We start from the raw sequence: 27,391 nt of genomic DNA, 5'->3' as shown, positions 1-27,391 counted from the left end.
TCGGCATTCAGGTGGCCCAGCTGTCAGCTGGCTGGGCCCGCTGGACTTGTGTCCACAATCCTGCTCCAGGCAGTAGCCCTCACTGGCTCTCAGTCCTGCCAGACCTATTCCCAACCCAACACTGGCCTAGAGGGACGCAGCAGAGACATTGCCAGGGCACCAAGGGAAGGCAGGAGACTGATCATCCATGTTGGCTCCCCTCATCTCAAGCTGGCTGGACAGAAGGTCGCACAGGCAGCCTGAGTACCCCCATGAACGCCCTCGCTCCCCCGCCCCCATGCTATGTAGTCTCAGCAGTAAGGTGTTGGCACCAAGCCTGGTGCAGCTGAGCAGTGACGCCAAATGCTCTGCCATCTCAGGCAAGCATGGTTCCCTCCAACCTAGCAGGGGCCATGGGGAGGGGGGCGAGTGTCTCCCACCCTCCTGGGCCTGAGACAGCTGGGGACAGAGCCTTTTTGGAAACCTCCCTTTCCACTACTGAAGAGGATATATGGCATCCCCATGGGGTCCTAGCCACCCCTTCCAACCCAGGGGGCTGGTCCTGAGGTTAGACCAGTGATTCTCAACTAAAGCTGATTTTGCCTCCCAGGGGGCATTGGGCAATATCTGGAGACGTTTTTGGTTGTCACAACTGCTGCTAAGCATCTTACAATGCACAGGACAAAGAATTAAATGGCCCAAAATGTCAATAGTGCTGAGGTTGAGAAACCCTTGGAAGAAGTCCCTGACTAATCTGGGAGCCTGGTAGGAGATAGGACGTATTCTCCATACACACTCACAGGGGCCGAGGCTCATCATTTCCCACCCCCAACAGGCAGAGAAGGTCCTCCTGCCATTCTGGCTTCAAAGGCCCCTTATAGCCTGAGGAATGTGGTAAGCCGCCTGCCTGCCCACCCAACCACCAGCCTCTGGGCTTGTTAGAAAAAGTGCCCATGGGGGGATGGGGACGGCAACACTTCACCTGCCCATGATGGGAATTCAGACATATCCTACCTACCAAGCGAACGCTATAGAGCCCTCCCCTCAAGAGGATCTGTGGAAAAGTATAGGGGTTGCCTTGCCCTGCCAGACCCATCCCCAGAGGCTTGGCCCAGCATGGGGCTGGCTGGAAGCTCTGGCCTCCTCCTCATCTCTCTGCCTCCTCCCATTTCTATTTAGGAGGCAGCCATGGTGGCTCGGCTCTTGTCTCTGGTTTCCTAGGGAGCTCTGCTGAAGCAGCCCAGCCTCCATGGGTCCATCTGTCAGGGAGGCTGTTCCGCCCCATCGATTGCTGTTCCCAGGGGGCTGTGCTGCTCGAGGGACCCAATGTGGCGGCCAGATAGGAGGGAACTACACCGATAAGAGGGGGTGGGGGCAGCTTGGCAGCAGGCAGAGCTGAGGGGAGCTGACACTTCAGGGAGAAAACAAAGCTAGACAGGCATGAGAAATGCAGAGGGCCAGGGGCACCAAGGCAGGAGGCTGGCTGGAATGACCTCTGAAGCCAGCTGGCACTCTCAGGACTCAGTTTTGCTCCTGGACACGCCAAATTCCCACTTGCAAAGACAATAATAATAGCTAATACATGTTGAGCAGGAACAGTATGTCCAGTACTGGACTGGGGGCTTTGCACACCTCTCTCTGCTTTCATCTGAGGCTCACACTCATCCAAAGCAGGTGCTGTTATATTCCTCCACAAGGGAGGAAAAGAACCAGAGAGGTTACAGCACTTGTCAGCAGGCACACAGAGGAGCTGGGACTAGAATTGGAGGCGGGTCAGCCTGGGCAGCAGCTATGCCCCAGCCCCAGACAATGCCAGGCCTAGGGGGAGGAGGCGTGTCTCGCCAGGCAAGAGGCCCTGCCCGCCCTCCCCATGGAGCCGCCTCCTCCCCTGGGCTCTGTGACATCTGCCCCGCTTCCCGGCCCCAGACAGCTGCCCAAAGCCACGTCAGCACTTCCACCGGGGAGCCTGGAAACTGGCTCTGGCCCCTGGGCAAAGGGGGACCAGGAAGGCTGAGTCCCCCGACACGGTGGCCTTGAGAGGCTGTGATCCACTCAGCCCAGCAGGTGGTGGGTCAGCATGACCTTGGGTTGGGCTTTTCTGAGCCTCAGTTTCCCCTGCTCAGATGGGAGGGGAGGGGTGCTTTGGGAAGGGTTCAGAGAATGCAGCTGCGTCTTGGGTGGACAGAAGCAAACATTCCCTTGCAGCCAAAGTTCTGGGGGCACCCCAGGGAGCCTGCGACCCCCCACTGTCCACTCGGGGCCAGGTGGTCATTTGGCGAGGCTCATATGGGTGGGGGGGAGGGTGGGGAGGTGTCTATGCCCGGCTCGAGCCCGAGCACTGGCTGGCTGGGGCCAGAGATAACCGGCGCCTCCCGGAAAATCATTAGCATCTGTTTGGGCCACTGCAAAGCTGGCCCGCAGGCGCCTCCGCCCGGCGGAAACAGCCCCCCACGCCCCCACCCGAGCGCACAGGCGCACCAACCATGCCCCCACCCTCCCCGGGGCCAGCTCAAACTAGTGGAGCGACAGCATCCACCCACCCAGGGAGGAAGGTCTGGGTGCAGGGCCGCAGGCCGGGCAGGCGGGGGTCTGGCCTCTCTGTCGGGCGTCCTGGCGTGGGCGGTCCGGTCCGCGCTCTGGGCGATCCAGGCCGGCTTTTAGTGGCGCCCGCGCTGGCGGCAGCCCAGGGAGTGTGTGGAAATGACACCGCCAGGGCGGCGGAGATCCCCCCTCCTGACATTGGCTGGAAAGTGGAGCAGCTCGTCAGGGACAATCAATGGCGATCGATCGCTGCACGGCGCGGGCGGGCGGCGCGGGGGAGGGGCAGTGGTGCTGGCATAGCGGCTGAGGTCAGACAACACACACACCCGAAAAGGGGCACAGCGGCACATGGGGTGACACGGACACACATTCTATACAGGGATGGGCCACTATGGGCCACTGCCCCCACCAAGGAAGCACACTCACCTCACGGAGTTACAGCACACTACAACAGTCTCTGACACAAGTTGGGACAGGAGGGTCAAGGGGTCAAACAAATGGCTCCCCGACACACACAATAGGGTCACAGACACATAACAATACAGCCAGTCACGCTGTCACACAACCAGTTCACACCACCACAACCGATGACCCTACACTAGACACCCACATCACCAAAATACAAAATGAGTCATACATTCTACTAGCTGGTCTCAACTACAGGACAGAAGGGAGTTACATACTCTGGCTGCACAACAAAGCAAAAAAGTCACACAGCCAAATTATACACCATCACCATCACCTCAAAAACATTGTCAAATTGGGTCTTAAACTATGGAACAACACAGTGGAGCCCCATATTGGCAACACAAAACAGGACAGAGAGCCCAAGTATACAACAGGACCCCACACTGCCACAAGTTGCACTTCAGCAAGTAAGACAGAGATGCAGCTGTATCACATCCGCCAACGAGAATATAACATGGCACAATAAACATTGTGGCACAGGCAAACCAGCATTAACTCTCAGGGTTCTGACAGAACCAAATGAGTTACTGCAGGTTAGGCACTTAGCACAGGGCCAAGCACATGGTAAGCACTCAAAACAAAGAGTAGTGGGATCATTTTTAATGTCTGTATACTAGCAAGTCATATCAATATGATTGTAACTACTTAGTAGCATCACTCTCTCCAGATAGGTCCATTCCTGTCCAGGAACCTGATTCATCCCAACAACAAAATTAGTTCAGCCATTACACACACCTGGGAAACACAATTCAAGCGTCACAAACCACTCACACTGTTGCACTCGCTCACAGTGGCCACACATATCATTTCCCCTAGTACAATGCCACATTGGCCACACACACTTTGGGACTTCCGTGGAGAAACCACCCCCAATCTCTCATCAGGTGCAACTCAACTAGTACATAGCTACTGGCCCCATTTCCTGCCACTCTCACAAGGCTGTAGAACACAAAGCACCGCCCACCCAGCAGTGATTTGCTCTCAGTTAAAACAAGGTCCAGAACCTCCCACACAAGCTCCTTAAGGACCATCCCTAATCAGTCTCTCTCTCTCCATTCCGCCATTTATCGTACAGAAACCGAGGCATCAGTTCCAGAGCGCTCCCTTCCAAATCTAAAGCAGGAAAGAGGGCTGGCCCCTGATCTCAGAAATCCACCCCACCCCTCACCACCAACATTTCCAGTGGTACATGTGTGTAGGAACAAGGCCAAGATCCCTCATTCCTTCAACACTCCCTTACAGGCCACTCCTGTGCTTCCAGTTGTAGGGCCAGCTGGGCTGTAGCCCTTATTTCCTCCAGTTAAGGCCTGGGACCTCCCAGGGGCTTCCAGGAACCCCTTGCAGCCAGGGAGCTCCCCCTAAAGGTGCCACCCAGAAAGACTTCAAACATTCCCTAGTTTTGCCTGGCTGTGTAACACTGCCTAATTCCCCAGCCTCTCTGTGCCTGGATCCCAAATCCTGCCTGTTGATCCAAGATTCCAACGGCTGCCCCCCTTTGAGACCTCATGCACGCACACACAGGCACTCTTTAAGAGACCGTAGAACCACTAGGTGGCCTGTGCTCTAGAATGGGGGAAAGCAAGGATTCTGGGCTGTGGGCAGTGCTACAATCACCCATGTCTCATCCCTTACTCTCACCCTTCAGGTAGGGTGGGGAAACAGCTGGGGGAGGTCTGGCCTCCTTCCACAACATCCCCACTCCCAGATGGCTGGAGGCAGCTCTTCGCAGCATCCCCTTCCAGGCTTTTATTCACCAGAAAGGGTAGCTGAGCTCCCCTTTTGTCCCCCAAGAGAAACGGACACAAACCCTGTGCAGGGGCACACAGGCTGGCCTGGCATGTCCACCATCTAAATGCCTACCCATTCTGTTTTTAGGCACATCCTTTTTTTTTTTTTTTGCGGTACGCAGGCCTCTCACTGTTGTGGCCTCTCCCATTGCGGAGCACAGGCTCCGGAGGCGCAGGCTCAGTGGCGGGGGGTCCGGGCCCCAGCCGCTCTGCGGCATGTGGGATCTTCCCGGACCGGGGCCCGAACCTGCGTCTCCTGCATCGGCAGGCAGACTCTCAACCACCGTGCCACCAGGGAAGCCCTAGGCACATTCTTGCAGGCCTTACCAAGTGGGTATGAAAGGCATAGGCCCCAAAGGGGCCCAGACAGCCTGCCCCAAGTCCCTGGGTGTCCCAGGAGCTGGTCCTGCTCAAAAATCATCTGATTTGTATAAGAGTCCAGCAAAAATGTCCAACTACCCACGCCTACTACCCTGAATCCATAAGCACCCACAGCCGCAACCCTTTAATTTGATAAGGCCATTTTCCACCAAGCATTGCCTATGGGCCAGGCTAGGCCAAGTGCCCATTTTCCAGATGAGAAAACCAAGCAAAGGAGAGAGAAATTAGTTGCTCAAGAATATACAACTGAAAAGTCATGGGCCTGTGATTCAAATACAAATTCGACTTCTGTTCCTCAAAGGCTACACAGTTTAGGCTCACACCCATATGCATAAACACTAAGGAATGTCCATGCTCACAATTCTCTCACACGTTCCTACACACATGGACAGCCCCCTCCCGCACATACTCACACATACAAGCAGGCCTACACTCTCCCACGCCTGGGGCCTGTCAGCCACATTCTCCATGGCTCCCTCCCTCCAACAGGGACAGGGACAGGCAGGGAGTCCACATTCCCAGGTTTCCGCCCTGCCCCTGCCCCCCCACCCTTCCCCACTCAAAGCACACATTCCTCCTGCTACAGCCAGATAACCAGCCCCAGGGGGAGGCCTGGGAGAAAGCAAGGCATTCTGGGGGCCAGACTGCTAGGCCTACTCTGGGCTGCCTAAGCCAGCTCTACTGCCTGGATCTGGCATGGTAGGAAGCCAGGAGCTTTCCCTGCAGATAGCCCCCACCCTTCTACCACGCTAGACCCAAGGCTTCCCTCCATATTCCAGGAACTTTCTTATGCTCAGAGATTCACACTCCAGGAAGGGCCCCCAAGGGTCTCCCAACTCACCCTTTGGATGCAAAATCCCTTATACAGTTAGTAACTAGAGCAGGACCTAGGGAGCCCCCAGGACTCCTCTCTCTCCCACTCTTACAGAGTCTCTCAGCAGGTGAAAGCGCAGGTTCCATGCACCAACAGCCCCCAGGCAGTTTTCCCCATCTGGGGGTAGTGGCAGTTAATTCTCACAGCTCTGCCTGGGGTGCAGCCACTTGGAGGGCTCAGCAAATCTGGAGATATTTGCATACCCAGATGGCCGAGCCTGGAATTTCAAAGAATTCTCCAAGAAGAGGCAGCTGGCTTCCGGGTAGTGGCCCTGGAGGCTCACAGCTGTTGGGCTGGAAGACTGAGGAGTCTAGGGCCCCAACACACAAGATAAGATTGAAAAGGACAAGGGAAGAACATCTCCCAGGCCCTATCACCAGCCCGCAGCTCTGTTCCTCCTGTCCCCAGCCCTCCACCCCTCAGGTATGAAAAGTCATGTCCTGGTTGCCCAGAGTAGGTAGGCAGGCAAAGGAGACAGGGCTAGTTGGCTAGAGTCAGAGAGACTGCCTGCCTTTGGGGAAAGGTAACAGTGGGCACCAGACAGAGAAGTGCCAGAAATATGAGATCCCCTTGTTCACATGAAGCAACAGATAGGCCTTTGTCCCCATGCAACCTGCAGTTAGGTGGGCAAAGGCCCTGGCCTGGTCCCTACGAATCTGTCCACACACAGGCATATGGCTACTATACCAATGGTGAGAGGAATGGGGAGCTGGTGGCTTGACACTTCTGGCAGGCTTTGGGCTAGAATACTAATCTGTTCCCTCATTGTGATTAAGGCTATGATGGAGCATAATGAGCTAGACACTGGGCCATCCAGTTCTGGATAAACAGTAAACAAAGCCAAACCCAAACAGGCCTCCCCACCCCAACCAAAGCCCCTCCCAGGTTCTGTCCAAGCCGATTTACTGACCACCTACCTCATGGTTGTCACAGCTATAGGTCACCACTGCCCTCTGCTGGCAACTCAGGCACTAGCATCCACTCAGATACCAGCTCGCTCCCTACCCAAGCAAATGCACTTCAGTCATCTCCTCCATCTGTGGGCATAGAAACTTAAGCCTACCCAACTGTCACTTAAGTCAGAAGGTGGCAGGGGGCAGGATTAGCAGGGAGGAACCCAGGGACACAGTGTGTCAGAGGAGAAATCACAAAGGAATTCTGCCCCCTTCCCAAAATTTACGTCCAAAACTTCAAGTGTCCTTTCTCTCCAGCTTAGAGGTTAAAACCCCACACTCATGGGAACAATGCCTGCCCCATAACCTGTTGCAATGCAGCAGAACCTCCCCTTTACCCCTTGTCTTATGCCTTCTCTTTGTCCCTTCCAAAAGAGGGCCAGGCTTAAATGATCTGGAACCATCCTTTGAAAAAGCTCAGCTTCTCTGGCAGGTCTGAGAAAGCCTTTGTTCCCCTGGTTCCTTCTGTTACACTGCAGCAGGTGACTGGAAGTCCTGGGCACCTCTGAAACAAGGCCAGCTCCCCTCAACTTTTACTGCAACACCCTGCAAGCAGCCACACCTTTCAAAGATGGTAGAGATGTGGAATGGAGGTGGGGGGAGACTGCCCAGAAGGACCTAACCAGTATTGCCCCTTAATTAGCTGGGGGAAGCTCCAGAAGCCCCTGTCAGGTAGGTAGCCTAGATTTGCCAACTACCTCAAGCATGGAACATCTCTCACCCCTGAGCTGGCTCTGGAGCCCAAATGTCAGGTTGTACTTGTGTACTGTTTCTAGAAACCTCCAAGTCAGAAGGCCTAAGTAGCAGTTTTAGAGCTTTCAAACCTACTCACTTCCTATGGAAAACTTCAAAGGTGAGAAAGCTGGCCAAACCCTTCCTACTCACTCTCATTCTCTAGAGGCCCTACAATTTAGGGTAGGGGAGTACCCTTTAAGAGTCAAGATTTTTAAGTACTTAGGAAGAAATTCAAACAGGAGAACAAGTGGCTCAGGGCAAGGAGCGAGGTTCCTGGGAAAATGGCTGCTGTCGCCCCTCATATCCTCAGGAGAAGTCTGAAAAGGAACATGGCACACTGACTGAGGCTGGTGCTGCTCTTCTCTGGACATCAGTCACCAGAGGCCTGGGCACTCAGCAACTTCTTGGCCTTTCCAAAAGTGATCAACCATTTGCTTTCAGTGTATATACACTGTAGGGTTATCAGGAACCCCAGCCCTGGAAAAGGCCGTTCTATTAATAACAACTCACACAGGAGATTTAAAAGCAAACAAAACCCCCACTCAATTGAAAACTACTAAGTGCTATCCTGGTGCTAAGACATTCATATAGTTCTTCATCCGATAAGAGGCAGGCTACAGTTTGCCTCCAGTTAAGGTGCAGCTCCACAAAAAATTCAAAGATGAAAAGTAATCAATTGTCACAAAAACGTCTGACTCTGCCTCTTCTTCAATCAGCCCAGGAGCAGGCACTGAGAAAGGGCAAAGCTGGCTGCCGACTGTGTCACACATTGAGCCACTGAGACCAAAGGCCTTAAAGGCTTTACAGTCCGTCCCAAGCTTTGAGCTTTGCCACTTATATTGACTAGGGTAAAATATGGCAACAATGGGGGAATGTATGTGTTTCAGGATCACCCTGAGAAAGTGATCCCATGGCCGGTTTTCATTATTTCTAAGCCCATCCCAGGAATTGTATTCAGGCACCTCTGAATATCCCTGGAAATATTCAGAGGTGCCTGAATACCAACCACTTATACCAGCTGGGGCTAAGGTTAGGAAAAGGCTTTTAAGGAAGCCTTTTGTTTGGTACAGAGAACTCAGAGCCACTTTTCATCTAAGCACACGCACAACAAAGGAATGATGAAACAGGAAACAGGCTCCAGGAGTGTCCCAAAGGAAGTCTATTTTCTCTTCCTGGATGGATATGAATGTATATTCTGATAGTTTGCTACCTTCATAGTTATTCTCATATTAAAAGTCTGTTTTCTCCACCCTCTCCAGGCTGCTGGCCCCGGCCAGGATCCTGAATGGCTTTTTAGCACGCTCTAAGTTCTACATTTGGGAGCTACCAGATGACAAACCTGACTGGCCGAAAGTCGGACTGGCCTTGGGTACCTCCATCTTCTTGTGGATCTATCTCATCAAACATAATGAAGATGTTTTAGAATATAAAAGAAGAAATGGGTTGGAATAAACTTTTGATATACTAATACAGTATGTCCCATATAGTGATTATAACAGTTCCTCTGGATTTACCAATCTGTTGAGTTATAAACATAAGAGAAAAAGTTTTACGTGATATTACGTTGAGTCAGCATTTGTGCTTTGCTTAAATGGGAGGAAAAAAATCTGCTTTCTCTACCATCACAATCACCAGAATAACCCATCACGTGAAATAAAGACTGTTTCACAAAGGGAATGAAATGGAGATGGGTTCCTAACATGAATGACAATTTTCTGCAGGGGTAATAAAGATGCTATTCCTGAGTAGGAAGGAAGGAAAGAGGTGTTCATAATTCAGAAGATCTAGGAACTGAAGAAAGTTCTTCTATTAAAACCTAGCCACTGGTTGTTAATGGGTATGGTATAGCAGACTAAGACAAAAGCCACAGTTTCACTCTAATTGCAGACAAGGGGCGGTTTACAGGCATTCCAACTGTAGTTTAGAAATAATTCATTTCTCCTGACAACCTACCTAGGGCTCCAAATTACTTGTTGAGGCAAAGAGGAATGAATAGAAAAGTGGAATAGTGCAGCTGTTGGAAGTAGAAAAGGAATGCCTCAATTTCTAGGTCAGTGCAGAGAACATGGGCCCCCCTCTCTGACCACCACATCCTTCTCTCTATAGACCTCCCTGCTGCTCCCCACCCCAGGAGTCCTCTTTCCAAATCTTTATATTACAAACTAGCAGGACAACGCTACCTTTGACCACTGGCCAGTAACAGAGCATGCAAGTATCCAAAATCATGTAGCTTTACCAAAAGAGACTGTTCCAACTATAACTTGATCAAGCACTCAATGTTGTTAAGAAGCAAAGCAGGGGCTTCCCTGGTGGCACAGTGGTTAAGAATCTGCCTGCCAATGCAGGGGACACAGGTTCGAGCCCTGGTCTGGGAAGATCCCACATGCCACGAAGCAACTAAGCCCGTGCACCACAACTACTGAGCCTGCACTCTAGAGCCCGCAAGCCACAACTACTGAAGCCCGCGTGCGCCTAGAGCCCGTGCTCTGCAACACTGTAATGAGAAGCCTGCGCACCTCAACGAAGAGTAGCCCCTGCTCACCACAACTAGAGAAAGCCCGTGTGCAGCAACGAAGACCCAACACAGCCAAAAATAAATAAATAAAATTAATAAATTAAGAAAAAAAAAGAAGCAAAGCAACTAACATATACACACTAATATATATAAAATAGATAACCAACAAGGACCTACTGTATAGCACGGGGAACTATACTCAATATTTTGTAATAACCTATAAGGGAAAAGAATCTATCTATCTATCTACACACACACACACACACACACACACACATATATACATACGAAACTGAATCACTTTGCTGTACACCTGAAACTAACACAACACTGTAAACCAATTATACTTCAATTAAAAACAAAAAAGAAGCAACAGGAACCCATACAATGACATTCCTTTGTAACCACTGCCTCACCAAGATAATCAAATCTACTGCAAACAAGCTTTCACATATGATAAAACTACAGACACTTCTGTAAAAAAGCAATGTGGTCCCAGATGAGATCCATCCTGAGTTACACACTTTTTGTGAGTGGGGAAGGTGGTCTCCTCACTGAGCCTTCATTCTGGCCAAGGCATATGTAAGCAGACAGGACCAAGTATGTTCCAAACTCAAATGAGCAAGACCAAACTGCATTCAAAAGCCAAATGTTTCATGAACACCAGGATGACTTTTACTTAAAAGTACTCCTGTGAAAATATCTACATTATGACCTAATAAATGGTAATAAGCTGGCTGCTGTTTAAGATGACAAAGAATGGGGCTTTCAGGATCTGTGCAACTAACCCATTGTCAACAGTCAAAAACTGAATTCCCACTTACCCATGATACTGAGAATGAGGGTAATTTTAGGTTAGAGCTCAATTCTAACTTCTTTACCCACAACTATTAATAGTCAAACTTCTTTGCAAGGTCAAGGATGCTAGAAATGCTAATAATAAGTAGCCAGCAGCTAAAATGAAGCACTTTAAAGGTTTCAGGTATCACACCTTATTTCTGAGATGGAATAGTGACACTGAGAGATAAGACAAGTTAAACAAGTTTAAAACCAAAAGCAGTGGACATTTATTCCTCAATTTTTGTGCAAGAGTGTAAAGATGCATTTGAAAGAACCTGACGGCTAGAGAGCATCAGCCATTGCTTTCAGGCTGGCCTGGTTTACAATTAGATTAGGAGAAGTAGGGGGAAAAAAAAGTAACTTGCCTAGTTCACAGGAACGATGTTTCTGGCAAACACAGCTGTTTACAAGTTTCAAACTACATTTTACTAGCATCAAGGGATGACCAAAAAGCCACATACAGTACAATTTAAAATTGGATGAACATCCTGCAATGTTAGTGCAAAGTAATTATGTAGACTCTCCAATACAAGATTGTGCTCATGTTTCCCAGGTTTGGTCAATGTTTTTACAATCACAATCACAGAAGCTTAACTTACCAAATAGCAATGCCTTTGTTTTATGTCCTATGTACCAAAGGAATGTCACAAGGTTTCAGTGAAATGCAGCTTAGTTTCAATAATAAAGCAAATTTCTTATTTAGTTTAACAGTCATGTTCCTGGAATACTGCACATATAAATTTCATGAAAATTCTTTTAAGCTTATGCGTTTATCTTGTTCAGTAAAATTACTTTCAAGATATCCTTTTTCCTATGTAAACTGAATTGTTTCATGATTTTGAAATGCAACCAGTATAAATGAAAACATTTTATGGGTGGGAAAAAATCCACCACTAATCTCAGCTAGACAAAATTCTTAAAATCAAACAGCCTATTCACACAAAATTATATGTAATGACTGTAGTAATCAGTTTATTACACAGATTAATCATTCTTGAACGTACAGGCTCCAGAGGAGCAATTGGGTCTTTAAATATACACAAGTATTTCCATCGAATGAATTTTCACCCTTACATCCAGATAGACCTAAGCAGTTAAAAACATAAGAAAAATAAGAGCTATTAGCTATGTATTAACTGAGAAACCACATACAAACCAAAGAATATGGAAGAGAGAAAGAGGGGCTGAAGGGCGAAGGTTGAAGGGTGGGGAGATGTAAAAGAGTTGGAAACAAAGCCCATCACACTTTACTTACTAATAGCTCCAATCCATTTAAATGTTGACCAGTTAAACTTAGACCTTAAAATACAGGATGTAGGTACAGTTTAATCTGATTGGTCATAACTGTCACCTAAGACGTTAAGTCCTTCGGAATAAAACGAATACAGAAACAGCTTCATGTTCTTCGCCTTGCTTTTCATAACTGTTTTGAGTTTAATGGGATTTCACTTAAAAAACAATCTCCTACAGGTCAGTGGAGCTTTTCTTCCCCATCCAAGCACACACCATACCCACCACCCCTCACTCTGCCGTTATCCAAATTTAAGTCAATAAGGAAAGCTTTTAGTCTCACACCTAGGTTATGCCTGGAGAACTGGCTTGTCACACACACACTTCTCTGCTAGGAGGCAATGTTGGTACAGAAGTACAGTATTTCTAGTTTGTTGTTCCAAGTATGTACAACACGCAGCACTGCTGTATCAGGTAAACATGTGCACAGGGGAAGATGAGGCGTGGGCTCATAGAAAGCAGTCAAATGGAAATCAAAAGGACTTTCTCTTTCAGAGTTCCCCTATCTTTATTTGTAGAGGTTATCCAATAATTTCTTTAATTACATCGCATACTTCTGAGTCCATTCCCGAGCTATTCTGTTGTACCTGTACACACAAAGAGAAGCTTAGCTTAACACGGGTGAGGAGTCAGTTAGAAAGCAAAAGAGTTCATTCATTATCGAATGCAGTAACTTGAAGGGAATAACTTACAGTATATTCAAGCTAAGCCATCTTCCTACTCCAAATTTCTAATAAGCATTTATTCAATGATAGTGGGAAATATCCTATAAATGCTACTAATACAGGATTCTAATTAAATTTTAGCACTTGCTGGCATACCCTCAGTCTATACTTGATCGACGTATTTCTAACAGACAATCTTCAACCCTTGTTTGACTTATTTGGAGTTCTTGGAACAATATAATTCTATATTATATGGTTCTTGAAATCATATAATAATGATTAAATTGACATAATACTTTCCCCTGCATCAATAAAACAACCAGTTCTGGCAGGACTTATTTTAACAATTTGGTTGCTAAAATGAATGGGTTTATTGCTCCAGAAGAACATTCTAGTAGTAAAATAAGCAGGGCAAAAGGATCTTTAATTCTTTGATTAAAAAATTCTGCTGACCATTACCGCCACAATGACTTGGGAAAAATGCCCATAATTCTAAATATGGGACAAAATGGTTCTCTAATCAAAAAATGTATTTATGGGCTTCCCTGGTGGCGCAGTGGTTGAGAGTCCACCTGCCGATGCACGGGACACGGGTTCGTGACCTGGTCTGGGAAGATTCCACATGCCATGGAACGGCTGGGCCCGTGAGCCATGGCCGCTGAGCCTGTGCGTCTGGAGCCTGTGCTCCGCACAGGAGAGGCCACAACAGTGAGAGGCCCGCGTACCGCAAAAAAAAAAAAAAAAAGTATTTCTAAGTAAATTCACAAATAGAAAAAAGCATGATCTAATTTTATTCTGAATGCAGCCAAGAATACATAGTTATAGATACTATTCAGACCTAAATACAGAAAAAAACTAAACTAAGAACCAACTGCTGTTAGAATTCCCCATTCTCAATGCAGCTCCATTTTAAAATATCCTATTTATATGCCTCTCTAACCAATAATTCAATTGTTTAATCTTTTATATTTTAACTTTAGAAAATTATCCACTACCTCCCATCTATTTCCTTCACACTCTAATTGAACAATACACAAAACAAACAAAAAAAATTTCAACACTTTCAGTTATTATCTCTTGTGATATCCTGACCACTCTTCAATAATTCACAATACAATTCTAAAATATGTAAATTCTACAAGTTTTGTTTTAAAGGAAACTTGGGGCTAATAACATTTATTAATAATAAATGTCTTGTTACATTTATTCACTTTCTTTTTTACACTATTCCAAATGGTAGAAAATCAATTCTCTTTCCCATTAATTTATAAATACCTACCTAAGACAAATGGGCTCTTGATGCAAAATCTTTACACGTCAAAAGCCAAGCAGAAGACCTAAAGCTGTTGGAAAATATACTATAGAAAAGTTTTTCTAGGCAGTAGGAGTCATGAAACAATCAGATATAAAATCATTTACTTATAATGATACTCGATGCAAATACTCCTCTTTCCTGTCCCCAGGTGAGTATATTAGGACTTCATTTTAAGTATCTGACCCATACTCAGCCCTTAGACAAAAACATCTCCACCCTACCACAGATACTCTGCTGTCTGGAGACCATACTTACTTTTCTCTATCTGTTTTGTAGATCCGAGCAATCTCAGGCACTAAAGGATCATCTGGATTGGGATCACACAACAGAGAACAGATGGACAAAAGTACTAGAATGAAAAAAACATACAAATTAGTAGAGGAACAAAAGCAAAAAGGTTGAAAGAAACATGAGATGCCAACACAAGAGAAAATTCTAAGACCCTATTTATATTGTAGTGCCTAACAGCTTTGTAAGTTCTACCTAAGTTTACAGTAACAGTAATCAACGAAGATTCTAAGATTTCTCTATGCTTGAACCCCTGAGGAAGCTGGCCCAGGCTGGTGAAGTGTCTTGCCTCATGTCCCTGGTTAGTGAGTAAAATTAGAGTGGAATTAGAATCCAGGTCTTCCAAATCCTAGACCAATAACACTTTTCCCAGCTTATGAAGTTCAATTTTTAGAAGCCCATGTTCAGGGATAAATGGCTTTCAAAATTCCAAAGACAACCACACTACTGAATGCTCTTAGTAAGAAATGACAACTATGAAATCCAACAATCACTGCTTTCTCCATGGCAGGTACTATATATTCAGATGCAATGGATGTTTCATTTTTAGTTGAAAACGATTTAGTCTAAGAACATAAAGGTCAGTACTTGCTCCCAAATGGGGCTGGCCACACTTATTATAGAGGATACAACATATCTCAAACTAAAGTCTCAAATTATTTTCAGTAATGATTTAGAATCTCATCTAAGCCATTTCCTCAGTGACAACCTGGAATGTAGCAGACAGATCTCAACAGTACAATTTCCTCTGTTCAAATTCATTAACTTATGTATTCCTTATTGAAAGCAAAGAGGAGGCTAAGGCCACTAATTACATTAAATCCAGTGGTCTCTGACATACTGAAATAAATTCCAATCCTTCTATTCTGACGTTACCAGAACTCAGCTACCTTATTTCTCTCTAATGTTCTGTAGCAAGAGACAATGATTCAGAGCCCACGTTACTCCCCAAACATCAAATTCATCAGGAAAAGGAATATTCCTTTTCCTATCAAATCTGTTTTACAGAGATCAAGGGCTTCTGAGAGATGAGAAAGTTTACATGCCCTTTATCATTCAGTTGTTAACAAAAAAAGCTATTTCCTTGCCTTAAGAGTATATGGAAAACAAAAAACATCAGGCAAGATGTTTTCTGACTCTTCATTCCTGTTACCCACAAATGGCAGATGGCATTCCCAAAATATCTTCTCTTCCCATTGTCAGGTGTATCACCTGATGCCCTCTTCAAGCACAGAACATTCTAACAGCAATTAGGAAAGATTTCATGTATTTCCTGGAAATGACAACAAGGAGTTATAGATCTTTGAATGTTCATGAATTCTGACTATAGAAGAAGAAACTTATCTGGCCTATCAAGCTGGCAAGAATACAACTGATTCTTCACCTAAAATTAGACATACGACCAAATTAGTATTTGTTAAGTTCCCTTTATTTACTCTTCCAACTATTTCAATAAGGCAACTTTAAAAAGACAAAATTTTTTTAAAAATAAGTATAGTTGATTTACAATGTTGTGTTAGTTTCAGGTATACAGCAAAGTGATTCAGTTATACATATATATATACATATATACTCTTTTTCAGATTCTTGTGCATTACAGGTTATTACAAGATACTGAATATAGTTTCCTGTGCTATACAGTAGGTCCTTGTTTATCTATTTTATATATAGCAGTGTGTAACTATTAGTCCCAAACTCCTAATTTATCCCTCCCTGCTCCATTTCCCCTTTGTCAACCATAAATTTGTCTTCTATGTCTGTGAGTCTGTTGCTGTTTTGTAAATAAGTTCATTTGTTATCATTTTAAAAAGATAAGTTTTAAGTAAACAACTTTTCTCTCTTTCTTTCCAGGAAAGGAAGGTAGGATGGGGGTTATCTGGACCTGGTGAAACGGTTCTTAGTACACTACTTAGATCCTTTAATTTGTAGAAAATTGATTTGGCTTATAATATACTATACCTTCTTTCTCTATAAAGAGAATAACTTCTATTTCTACAGCTTGTAGAGACTCTTCACTGAAGTAACTAAATTTTCACCAACATATATATATTCCTCATCAGTACATACCCATTTTCATTAGTGTCATAACCCACAGTCACTTCCAATTCTAAAAACATATAATCAAGTGGCTTTATGATGCACTTAATCTGCTTCCTTTAAGTTTTCTGTATATTTAGGTCCCTTACCTATATACTCAGAGTGGAGGGCATTTCGGGTCAAGATTACTGCCCTCAAAAACAGACTATGGGGACTTCCCTGGTGGTACAATGGTTAAGAATCTGCCTGCCAATGCAGGGGACAAGGGTTTGAGCCCTGGTCTGGGAAGATTCCACATGCCACAGAGCAACTAAGCCCATGTGCCACAACTACTGAGCCTGCGTGCCACAACTACTGAAGCCCGCGTGCCTAGAGCTCGTGCTCAGAAACAAGAGAAGCCACCTCAATGAGAAGCCCGCACACTGCAATGAAGAGTAGCCCCCATCGCCGCAACTAGAGAAATGCCCGTGTGCAGCACCAAAGACCCAATGCAGCCAAAAATTAATTAACTAATTAAAAAAAAGAAAAAACGGACTATGTTAAAGGGATAATTATATCACACACAGGATTCAGGCCTTCTTTAAAACACTAAACCTAGGTATGTTGATATAACCCAAATTCAACAAAATGGCACTGCAGTTATTTTAAAAGATAGCTATCTAGACAGAACATATCAAGCCAAATAAACTAACAGCCCTTATGATTTAGAACAACTGAAAAAATCAACACCAGGCACAGAAGGAAAGGAAAAAAAGGAAGCTATGGTAACCATTTCAGGTATCTAGACCCCCCGCCCCCCAGACAGACAGACAGACAGACACACACACACACACACACACAACACACACCCACACACACACACACACACACACACACACACACACACACACAGTCCCACCTCTCTTGGCCCCATTTATATCTACAGCTACTTGGTAAAAGAAGAGCAACCAGGCCAGGAAATCACAAGAACAACAGGCATATGAACACTTTCCCAGGCAGCCCTTGAATTGCAAGGAGGCCTACAAAAAGAAAAGGGGCCACTTATCTGGAGAACTATTTTAGTCACAATTTTGAAAAATGTGGTCCTCTGATTTTTTGTTTGTATTTTTGCCTAGGACCCCAGAAATCTTAATTTAATGCCCCAGAGTTTTTGTTTCCTTCAAAAAATTAACTTTTAAGAGTATGCAAGTCTTACCGTAATTATAACATGACAAATATCCAATAATTTTTTAAATTAATTATTTATTTTTGGCTGCACTAGGTCTTTGCTGCTGCATGTGAGCTTTCTCTAGTTGCAGCAAGTGGGGGTCATGCTTCATTGCAGTGTGTGGGCTTCTCACTGCGGTGGCTTCTCTTGTTGGGAGCACAGGCTCTAGGCTGCGGGCTCAGCAGTTGTGGTGCACAGGCTTAGCTGCTCCGCAGTATGTGGGATCTTCCTGGACCAGGGCTTGAACCGATTTCCCCTGCATTGGCAGGCAGTTTCTTAACCACCGCACCACCAGGGAAGTCCTATCCAGTACTTTTTTTTTTTTCTTTTTTTGGGCTGCGTTGGGTCTTCGTTGCTGCACGTAGGCCTTCTCTAGTTGTGGCGAGTGGGGGGCTACTCTTCATTGTGGTGTGCAGGCTTCTCACTGCAGTGGCTTCTCTTGTGGTGGAGCACAGGCTCTAGGCGCATGGGCCTCAGTAGTTGTGGTGCGTGGGCTCTAGAGTGCTGACTCAGTAGTTGTGGCACACGGGCTTAGTTGTTCTGCGGCATGTGGGATCTTCCCGGACCAGGTTTCGAAACCGTGTCCCCTACACTGGCAGGCAGATTCTTAACCACTGTGCCACCCCTCCAATACTTTTTACAATAGTGCCTTTATCCCAGTTATTTAGGTGCTTACAAGGTACGAGTCAACTATGGATTTTTTGCTTTTTTTTTTTTTAAAATAAATATTCATTTTGGCTGCGTTGGGTCTTCATTGCAGTGTGCGGGCTTTCTCTAGTTGCAGTGAGCAGGGGCTACTCTTCATTGCAGTGTGCGGGCTTCTCATTGAGGTGGCTTCTCTTGTTGCGAAGCACAGGTTCTATGCACTTGAGCTTCAGTAGTTGAGGCACACAGACTCAGTAGTTGTGGCCCGTGGGCTCTAGAGTGCAGACTCAATAGCTGTGGCACATGGGCTTAGTTGCTCCGTGGCATGTGGGATCTTCCCGGACCAGGGATCAAACCTGTGTCCCCAGCATTGGCAGGCAGATTCTTAACCACTGTGCCACCAGGGAAGTCCCCTCCAATACTTTTTACAATAGTGCCTTTATCCCAGTTATTTGGGTGCTTACAAGGAACCAGTTAACTATGCATTTTTACTTTTTATTTTTTTAATTTTTTTAAATTTTTTAACATATTTATTGGGGTATAATTGCTTTACAATGGTGTGTTAGTTTCTGCTTTATAACAGAGTGAATCAGTTATACATATACATATGTTCCCATATCTCTTCCCTCTTTGTTTCCCTCCCTCCCACCCTCCCCATTTTTACTTTTTTAATCTTCATAGTAACAGTGAAATAGTTTTTATCATCCCTATTCTACCGATGAAAACTCTGTGGAATGCAGAAGCCAATCTGTCTCAAGTCTCATCCAATAAGAGGTGGAGCTGAGATCCTAATACAGGCAGTTGCATCCAGAATCTATGTTCTTTAAGATGAAACTATGTTGCCTCTTGTCTAAATGTATGCATTAAAGAAATGATAAAATTTAAGTAGACAGAAAAGAAAAATATTTTCATGTACCAAATTTCATCCCCAAATACCCAAACTATTTCTTTCTAGCTATTTAATATACTTTTTGTATGACGCAAATTACAGTGTGTAACACTTTATCTCTTTTCTGTTTTTTTCAAACATTGTATTTTCCTATTTCCCACAATATTTTTAAGGATCAATACTCTTTTGAATGCATTTGCCAGAACCAATATATTTTCTCCTCTACCGCTGAGTCTATATGTAATTTCTATTTTTCAGAAATAACACTGTTGCAAATGTACTTGCACAGAGAACTTTTTTTAACAGTTGGGCTTATTTTTTTAGTACAAATGAATGAACCTAGAATTACTGGGTCAAAGGGTATTAATGATTAAATCTCTTATTTCTTAATACATACTGGCAGACTGGACTATAAAAATCTATACTTCTATCTGTAGCATATATAAGCACTCATTTCAATGTAGTTCACCAACATTTATTTTTCTTTTTTAAAGATCTTTGTTAATTAAAAAGGTGAAAAATGGGAACTTATTTTAATTTTTATTTCCTCTGTTCCTTTCTGTCCACTGGGATCTAGGTTTTTCCTTACTGATTTATATATGTTCTTCATATCTGTTAAACATATTGGCCCATTATCATACTTGCAGCCTATTTCTAGTATCTGTACTTTGACAACATTTAATCCACTTGTGATTTCATTTGGGTATGATGTTGAGGGGTTGAACAATCTCAAATCAACAAATAAGATAATATTCAGTTCAGGAATATAAAAAAATCCCCAACCTCCTCATATAACTAGGTCTTATTTTAAAGAACTATTGGAGTGGGACTTCCCTGATGGCGCAGTGGTTAAGACTGCGCACCCAACGCAGGGGGCCCGGGTTCGCTCCCTGGTCTGGGAACTAGATCTCACATGCATGCCACCACTAAGAGTTCGAATACCACAACTAAGGACCCTGTGACTTCCCTGGTGGGGCAGTGGTTAAGAATCCGCCTGCCAATGCAGGGGACAGGGTTCGATCTCTGGTCCGGGAAGATCCCACATGCTGTGGAGCAACTAAGCTCGTGCGCCACAACTACTGAGCCTGCACTCTAGAGCATGCAAGCCACAACTACTGAGCCTGTGTGCCACAACTACTGAAGCCCGCGCACCTAAAGCCTGTGATCCACAACAAGAGAAGCCACCACAATGAGAGGCCCGTGCACCGCAACGAAGAGTAGCCCCTGCTTGCCACAACCAGAGAAAGCCCGCATGCAGCAACGAAGACCCAACGCAGCCAAATAAGTAAGTAAATAAGTAAGTAAAGAAAGAAAGAAAGAACTACTGGATCTTCCATCACAAAGTTGGTAACTAACTTTCTCTACACATTTTCACCCCCCACACACACACAATATACCAAAGATTAAGATGCTCAAATAAAAATTTATATTAAATTGATTATCTTAGAGGGTGATTCTGTTCCTGACAGAAACCTAAAGATAAGAGCTGGTAAAACCTTAAAGAATGTGAATATGAATTCACCTATACGTTGCTCTTCAAGAAACTACTGTCTATGCTTATAGTATACAAGCATTCCTCTACAATGGCTGTTTTCTTTTATTATTCTGGAACAATATCTATCCTTTCCATTCATGGATCTCAAGGTTGGAAGAGACATTGTTTGCCTTCTGCTTTTACTATGCTCTAGAAAAACATTCATACCAAGTAGTCATATTCCAACCTATGCTTGAATAGCAAGAGCAATGGACAGAGGGCAGTCACGACACCAAGGAATACCTATGCTTGAAAATCTAGCTCTCTCCAGTGGGTCTAAAAGTCTTTTTAAGAATAAGGGGCAGGGTGGGGGGCTTCCCTGGTGGTGCAGTGGTTGGGAGTCTGCCTGCCAATGCAGGGGATGCGGGTTCGCGCCCTGGTCTGGGAAGATACCACATGCCGCGGAGCAACTGGGCCCGTGAGCCACAACTACTGAGCCCGCACATCTGGAGCCTGTGCTCTGCAACAAGAGAGGCCGTGATAGTGAGAGGCTCGCGCACCGCGATGAAGAGTGGCCCACGCTCACCACAACTAGAGAAAGCCCTCGCACAGAAACAAAGACGCAATACAGCCATAAATAAATAAATAACTTAAAAAAAAAAAAAAAGAATACGGGGGATTGCTACCTCCTCTTAAAAAAGGAATCTGAGCAACCTTTCCAAGAGTAAGTAATCTTAAAAAGACAAAAAACACAGTAGGATTTTTATATTGATATCAAATACTCATTCTATTACCTTTTGAAATAGTTAGTGCTGGAGACCACTGTGACCGTAGAATATCAAGACAAATGCTGCCATTACTGTTAATATTTGGATGATAAATTCTTGTTGTAAATGCAACCTATCAAAAAAGGAAAATTTTTTGTAAACTGTTTCAATAGTATTGTCGAAAGTAGATACAAAACAATTGTCATATCCCAATTACCTTAGGTGGTTTGAAGGGGTAATCTGTTGGGAAATGAATTGTCAAGAAAAATACTCCACCCTGATAGGGACTGTCATTCTGTTGATAACAAGAAAAGTTGGATTAAAATGAGTGAATTACATAAACTATTTATTCTGAAATTAATCTGAATACTTACTGGCCCCATTATTGTAGCTTGCCAATGGAACACTGAAAAAGAACAACAAAAAATCACCATGAAGCAATATCCACAGTATACCTACACCATAATAACATATCATTCCCCATGTAATCTCAGTTCATTTATTAGCAATATGATGAGTCCTGAGCAGGATGAGGAATCTAAATTAAGCTGGAGTCTGAACAGAGAAAACAAAAATGACTAGCATGGTATAGAACACTGATATGGTGCTCAACAAAGAAGTATTTGGGCTAAAACATCTTGAAAATTCATGTCAGGGAGACAAAATTCTTGACAAGGTCCAAAATTTCACTTTTAAACAGGCATTTCCTTACCTCAAAGGGTAAAAAAGAACCACAAGATTCAATTCTTTCATGTGTTATATCATTTCCCCAACACAAATATACATAATATACTCCTTTTATAATACTGGCATAGAGCAGAACAGTAAACTTAAAGTAGACAATACTCAAATTAGGAAATGCTGGGTTTTTTCCAGTGAGAAAAAAATTTCCAAGAGTTCTCACCTGTAGGTGTTTAGAATTGCTGGTACCTCAGTAAATAAAGAAAACATCAGCTGAAAGCCCCAAGCCTGATTACAAACTCGGGATAATCCCAATAAATTATATACTTGTTTAATAAGGAAATTTTCTCTTCAAACTGCAAAAAATGGTGCTTGTTCCAACACAAAGTTCAAAAAGCCAGTTTTCACTTCTAAGCAAGCTACTTAGCACTTAACATTCACACTAGGATTTGAGCAAACTAAGGGAAACTATCACTGGGATTATATATGAAAAACCCAAACCACCTAACCCTCGACACAAAGAGGAAATGTGAAGACTAAAAAACCGCACGAAAATCCACTGGGATATCTGGCCAAATCCTTAAATTCCTTCTGACCACCTGCATGAGAACTGACCCTATGGTTGGCCTGCCCCTCACTGGGGCCTGAATCTACAAAGAGCAGCCTGTTTATTAGGAATTAAAAATAAAGGATAGGTACTGCTGAGGCTCTCCTTTTTAGGTTACCCATCATTAGTACTGAGAAAAATTCCTCATAACTTCTGCCAACCAATTTTTTACGGATTAAGCAGCTAAGGAGAAAGTCACTTTGAGTCACTAAGATTAGTCCCAGTATCTTTAACAAAGGTCCTATTAAAAGAGCCCTAAGGTCCTGTTTAAAGAAACAAGTCTCATTCTGTTTTTAATCATAAATATACTTACAATTCGAGTAAACAAAACACACTGATAATTGGAGTAAACAATCCCAATGACAAAGATGAAAACACTATTAAAAATGACCAAGCTACAGGTCAAGGGAATTGTTTTAAAGCAATCTTATTCTTCCATTTAATCCTTCTATATTTTTAAAATTTGTGGCTGTAAATGGGAAGATATATTTATACCTGCATTCTTGTTAAAGGTTGTAAGAATCAGATAAGGAATAAAAAGAGAGAACTAAAGCACTTAGATGATAAAATATACAAATATCGAGACATGCTAAAAATTTTAGTTAAAAATTTTTTTAACTATCTAAGTCCTAACTTCTTCTTCTGAGTCTTTTCAAGATCAATCTTTCTCTTGCTAAAAATACTGCCAGACTTAAGAAGTTACTGGAAAAATTTAAACCTGAACAAATTCTTGGCTGAAGGTAAAATATTTATTTTTGGTGATTTCCTATTCTTCCTCTACAGAAAACAAAGACCATTTTATGCTTTATGATTAAAATCGACTAAAAATTAGACAAAATAGAAACCCAAAAGGCTTGGAGCAGAAATTCTGACAAGAAGCTGGCAACTAGAACATTTACAATTACATAAAGGATACCCTTCCTAGAAGAAGATGTGAAAAGATCAATATTTTCAAGTAATAATGCAATCTCTTTCATATCTGGCACTCTGGAAAATTGAAAATATTCTAGTATATTTAAGCAAGAATCATATTACTGAGAACTCTTATAAGCAACATCAATAGGCTATTTCATATGTAATTCATATCCATTTAGTTAGTAAATCATGTTTGTTTAATATTCCCCAATAGAACTAAACTTATATAAACCATTAGTTCTAAATAAAAACCCATTAACACTCAAATGCTAACCTTTATTAACTTACTTGTTTTCGTCTTTATAAATAAAGGGTCAAATACTGTCACTAGAAAAATGAGCAAAAGCACATACACAGGGCTGTCTTTAAGAGTGAGAGGGGAGAGGAATAAGGAAATTGCTAATGTAGCAACTGAGATCAACAATATTTATGTCTCTTGTTAAAATGATCTAGAATCTACAATACCAACAAAAGGCAGAGAAGAACAAAATAAAAACACATTAATTTGGGGCTTCCCTGGTGGTGCAGTGGATGGGAGTCCGCCTGCCGATGCGAGGTACACAGGTTCGCACCCCGGTCCGGGAAGATCCCACGTGCCGCGGAGCGGCTGGGCCCAGCTGGGCCCGTGAGCCATGGCCGCTGGGCCTGCGCAGTCTGGAGCCTGTGCTCCACAGCGGGAGGGGCCGCGGCAGTGGGAGGCCCGCATACCGCAAAACAACAACAACAACAACAACAACAAAAAGACATTAATTTAATTAACAAAAGCATTTCAAGACCTACCATTTAAATCTTAATTGAGTATTCTGCCACACTGGTTAAATATAAGAATACCTACTGGAATCAACGACTTAGGTCTCCCTCTGGAGCACATTTGTTTCCATGTCTTGGCTATTGTAAACAGTGCTATGAACACTGGGGTGCATATTATCTTTTCCAAGTAGTTCTCTCCAGATAAATGCCCAGGAGTGGGATTGCTGGATCATATGCTAACTCTACTTTTAGTTTTCTAAGGAACCTCCATACTGTTCTCCATAGTGGCTGCACCAATTACATTCCCACCAACAGTGTAGGAGGGTTCCCTTTTCTCTACACCTCCAGCGTTTACTGTTTGTAGATTTTTTGACAATGGCCATTCTGACTAGTGTGAGGTGATACTTCATTGTAGTTCTGATCTGCTTTTCTCTAATAACTAGCAATATTGAGCATCTTTTCATGTGCCTATTGGCCACCTGTATGTCTTCTTTGGAGAAATGTCTATTTAAGGTCTTCTGCCCATTATTTGATTGGGTTGTTTGTTTTTTATCAAAAAGCTTTTATTAAGCTGTATGAGCTGTTTGTATATTTTGGAAATTAATTCCTTGTTGGTTGCATTGTTTGCAAATATTTTCTCCTATTCCACAGGTTGTCTTTTTTTTGTTTACAGTTTCCTTTGCTGTGCAAAAGCTTTTAAGTTTAATTATGTCCTATTTGTTTTATTTTTGTTTTTATTTCCATTACTCTAGGAGACGGAGCCAAAAAAATACTGCTGCAATTTATGTCAAAAAGTATTGGGGCTTCCCTGGTGGCGCAGTGGTTGAGAGTCCGCCTGCCGATGCAGGGGACACGGGTTCGAGCCCTGGTCTGGGAAGATCCCACATGCCGCGGAGCAACTAGGCCCGTGAGCCACAACTACTGAGCCGGCGCGTCTGGAGCCTGTGCTCCGCAACAAGAGAGGCCGCGACAGTGAGAGGCCCGCGCACCGCGATGAAGAGTGGCCCCCACTTGCCACAACTAGAGAAAGCCCTCGCACAGAAATGAAGACCCAACACAGCAAAAATAAATTAATTAATTAATAAACTCCTACCCCAACATCTTCGGGGGGAAAAAAAAAAAAAAATCCTCTGGCGGGGAGCCAGGGGGACAAAACAAAACAAACAAAAAAAAAGTATTCTCCTTGCGCTTTCCTCTAGGAGTTTTAGAGTATCTGGTCTTACACTTAGGTGTTTATTTTGAGTTTATTTTTGTATATGGTGTGAGAAAATGTTATGATTTCATTCTTTTACATGTAGCTGTCCAGTTTTCCCAGAACCACTTACTGAAGAGACTATCTTTTTCTCCATTGAATATTCTTGATTCTTTTGTTGTAGATTAATTGACCATAAGTGCATAGGTTTATTTCTGGGCTTTCTATCCTGTTCTACTGATATATATGCTTCGTTTTTTGTTTTCCTGTTCCACTGATCTATATGCTTGTTTTTTGTTTTCCTGTTCCACTGATCTATATTCTTGTTTTCCGCACCATACCCCTTTGATTACTGTAGCTCTGTAGTACATTCTGAAGTCAGGAAGCATGATTCCTCTAGCTCCAGTCTTCTTTCTCAAGATTGTTTTGGCTATTCGAGGTCTTCTGTGTTTCCATACAAATTTAAAAATTTTTTGTTCTAGTTCTGTGAAAAATGCCATTGGTAATTTGATAGGGATAGCACTGAATCTGTAGATTGCCTTGGGCAGTATGGTCATTTTAACAATATCTGTCTATGTCGTCTTCAATTTCTTTCACCAGTAACTTATAGTTTTCAGAGTATAGGTCTTTTCAGCATAATGTTTTTAATACTCATCCATGTTGTAGTATATATCATTTCATTCTTGTTAATCGTCAAGTAATATTCCACTGCATGGATACACCACATTTTATTTATCCCTTCATCAGCTGGTGGGCATTTGGGTTGTTTTCACTTTTTGGCTATTATAAATAAAGCTTCTATGAACAATCATGTATGAGTTTTTGTACAGATATACGTTTCATTTCTCTTGGACACATACCTAGGAATGAACTCACTGGGTTATATTGTAACTCTATGTTTAACTTTTTGAGGAGCTGACAGGCTGTCTTCCAAGCTGGCTATACCATTTTGCATTCTACCAGCAATGTATGAAGGTTCAAATTTCTCCACATCCTCATCAACATTTGTTATTATTTGACTTTTTGATTCTAGCCATCCTAGTGGGTGCAAAGTGACATCTCATTATGGTTCTGACAGGCATTTCCCTGATGATTAATGATGCTGAACATCTTTCCATGTGTTTATTGGCCATTTGTATATCTTATTTGGAGAAACAGCTATTCAGATCCTCTGTTTATTTTAAAATTGGGTTATCTATCTTTATATTGCTGAGATATAGACTTTTAAAAAATATTTTGGATAAATATGCCTTATTAGATATATATGACCTACAAAATTTTTCTCCCATTCTGTGTGTCTTTTCACTTTCTTAATAGTATCATTTGTTGCACCTAATTTTTAAATTTTGATGAAGTCTAATTTATCTTTTTCTTTTATTGCTTATGCTTTGGGGGAGTTTAACTCTCCAGGGTAACCATTTTTTCAATCTGACAAAGGAATGTAATAGTACTAACTATGGTAGAAGCAAAGGCAAATTACTTTAGCACACCACAGAACTTCAAAAATGAAATCTAATCCCCAGACTTCAAACGCTTTTAATTAAAAATCAGCCACTCTCAACTTTGAGGAATTTACCTGAAATAAAAACACTCTTT

The 27,391-nt window shown here is 43.4% G+C and overlaps 1 protein-coding gene across 1 annotated transcript in view; it reads right to left on the bottom strand.

The window, feature by feature from the left end:
* Window positions 1-11,276: 11,276 nt before the first annotated feature.
* Window positions 11,277-27,391, bottom strand: part of UBE2D2 (ubiquitin conjugating enzyme E2 D2) — a 61,189-nt gene continuing 45,074 nt past the window's right edge. The window contains exons 3-7 of the mRNA XM_007461442.1: window positions 22,025-22,056; window positions 21,868-21,945; window positions 21,678-21,783; window positions 14,599-14,692; window positions 11,277-12,950 (exon numbers count right to left, since the gene is read on the bottom strand). Of these exons, the coding sequence (XP_007461504.1) occupies window positions 12,905-12,950; window positions 14,599-14,692; window positions 21,678-21,783; window positions 21,868-21,945; window positions 22,025-22,056 (356 nt within the window). The 3' untranslated portion in view covers window positions 11,277-12,904. The remainder of the gene's footprint in view (window positions 12,951-14,598; window positions 14,693-21,677; window positions 21,784-21,867; window positions 21,946-22,024; window positions 22,057-27,391) is intronic.

This window comes from Lipotes vexillifer, unplaced genomic scaffold (assembly GCF_000442215.2).
Source record: "Lipotes vexillifer unplaced genomic scaffold, Lipotes_vexillifer_v1.1 scaffold217, whole genome shotgun sequence".
NCBI lineage: Eukaryota > Metazoa > Chordata > Mammalia > Artiodactyla > Lipotidae > Lipotes > Lipotes vexillifer.
This window is presented reverse-complemented; position numbering and strand designations above follow the sequence as displayed.